The 1187-nt window shown below is 74.4% G+C and overlaps 1 protein-coding gene across 1 annotated transcript; it reads right to left on the bottom strand.

Moving 5' to 3' along the window:
• Positions 1–265: 265 nt before the first annotated feature.
• Positions 266–836, bottom strand: RAP2B (RAP2B, member of RAS oncogene family). The gene is given in 2 exon segments (XM_055321554.1): positions 266–637; positions 640–836. Coding segments are annotated over 2 exon segments (552 nt in total). The 5' UTR covers positions 820–836.
• Between the last annotated feature and the right edge of the window lie 351 nt (positions 837–1187).

The following is a 1187-nucleotide window of genomic DNA, read 5'->3' as shown; positions in this document are numbered from 1 at the left end:
ATGCAGCAGGAGCCGCACCGCCCCCCCCCCGGGGCTGCACCGGGGCTGCACGGGGGGGCTGCACGGGGGGGCACCGGGGTCGGGGGGAGGTCGGCTGAGGTCGGCGGGGGGGGGTCGGGAGCCGGGCGGTGCAGCCCACCGGGGGGGCCCCCAGCCCCCCCCCGCCCCCGCCCTGGGGCCGAGGCACAGCGGCCCCGAGGTCCCGCGCGAGCGCAGCGCATCCCCCCCGGGGGGCGGGGGCGCGTGGCTCCCGCGCGCAGGTGGCTCAGAGGATCACGCAGGCCGAGCAGCAGCACTCGTCGCCGTTGGGCTGCGCCGCGTAGTTCATCTGCCGCACGATCTCCGCGAACAGCTCGTCCACCGAGGCTTTGTTTTTGGCCGACGTCTCCATGAAGGGGCAGATCCACTTCTCGGCCAGGGCCTTGCCCTCGCCGTATGACACCTCGCGCTTGCCCTCCAGGTCCACCTTGTTGCCCACCAGGATCATGGGCACGCGCTCGTACCGCTTGACGCGGATGATCTGGTCCCGCATGCGCTTGATGTCCTGGAAGCTCTGCTGGTTGACCAGGCTGTAGACGAGGATGAAGCCCTGGGCGTTCTTGATGTCCAGGTCCCGCATGGACGCGAACTGCTCGGTGTGTCCGCCGTGTCCAGGATCTCCAGCACCGACGGCGACGAGTCCACCTCGATCTCCGTGCGGTAGAAGTCCTCGATGGTGGGGTTGTACTTCTCGATGAAGGAGCCGGTCACGAACTGCACGGTGAGCGCCGACTTGCCCACGCCGCCCGAGCCCAGCACCACCAACTTGTACTCTCTCATGGCTCCGCCGGCGCCCTCGCCGCGCCGCCCGGCCCGCCGCGGCCCCGTCGGGGGTGCGCGCCGCGGGGAGCCTGGGCTCGTCGGCTGCACGACCTACCCCCGGGCTCAGCCTGGGCGGCGGTGGTGGCAGCGATGGCGGCGGCGCGGGAGGACAATGCCGGCGGCCGCGGCCGGTGCGGCGGGGGCGGCGGCGGCGGCTGCAGCGGGCTGGGGGGGGGGGGCTGCTGCTACGTGCGTGCCGCCGGCCCGGGCCGCGTGGCATGGGGCCCTGCAGAGCGTGCGCCCACCGCCGCGGCCCGCGCTCTCCCCCCGCAGCCTCCGCCTCCGCGGGGCGACGGCTTCCTACTCGCAGCGCGCAGCCCGGCCCT

The sequence above is a fragment of the Nyctereutes procyonoides genome, unplaced genomic scaffold (genome assembly GCF_905146905.1).
Source record: "Nyctereutes procyonoides isolate TBG_1078 unplaced genomic scaffold, NYPRO_anot_genome, whole genome shotgun sequence".
In the NCBI taxonomy this organism is placed as follows: Eukaryota; Metazoa; Chordata; class Mammalia; order Carnivora; family Canidae; genus Nyctereutes; species Nyctereutes procyonoides.
This window is presented reverse-complemented; position numbering and strand designations above follow the sequence as displayed.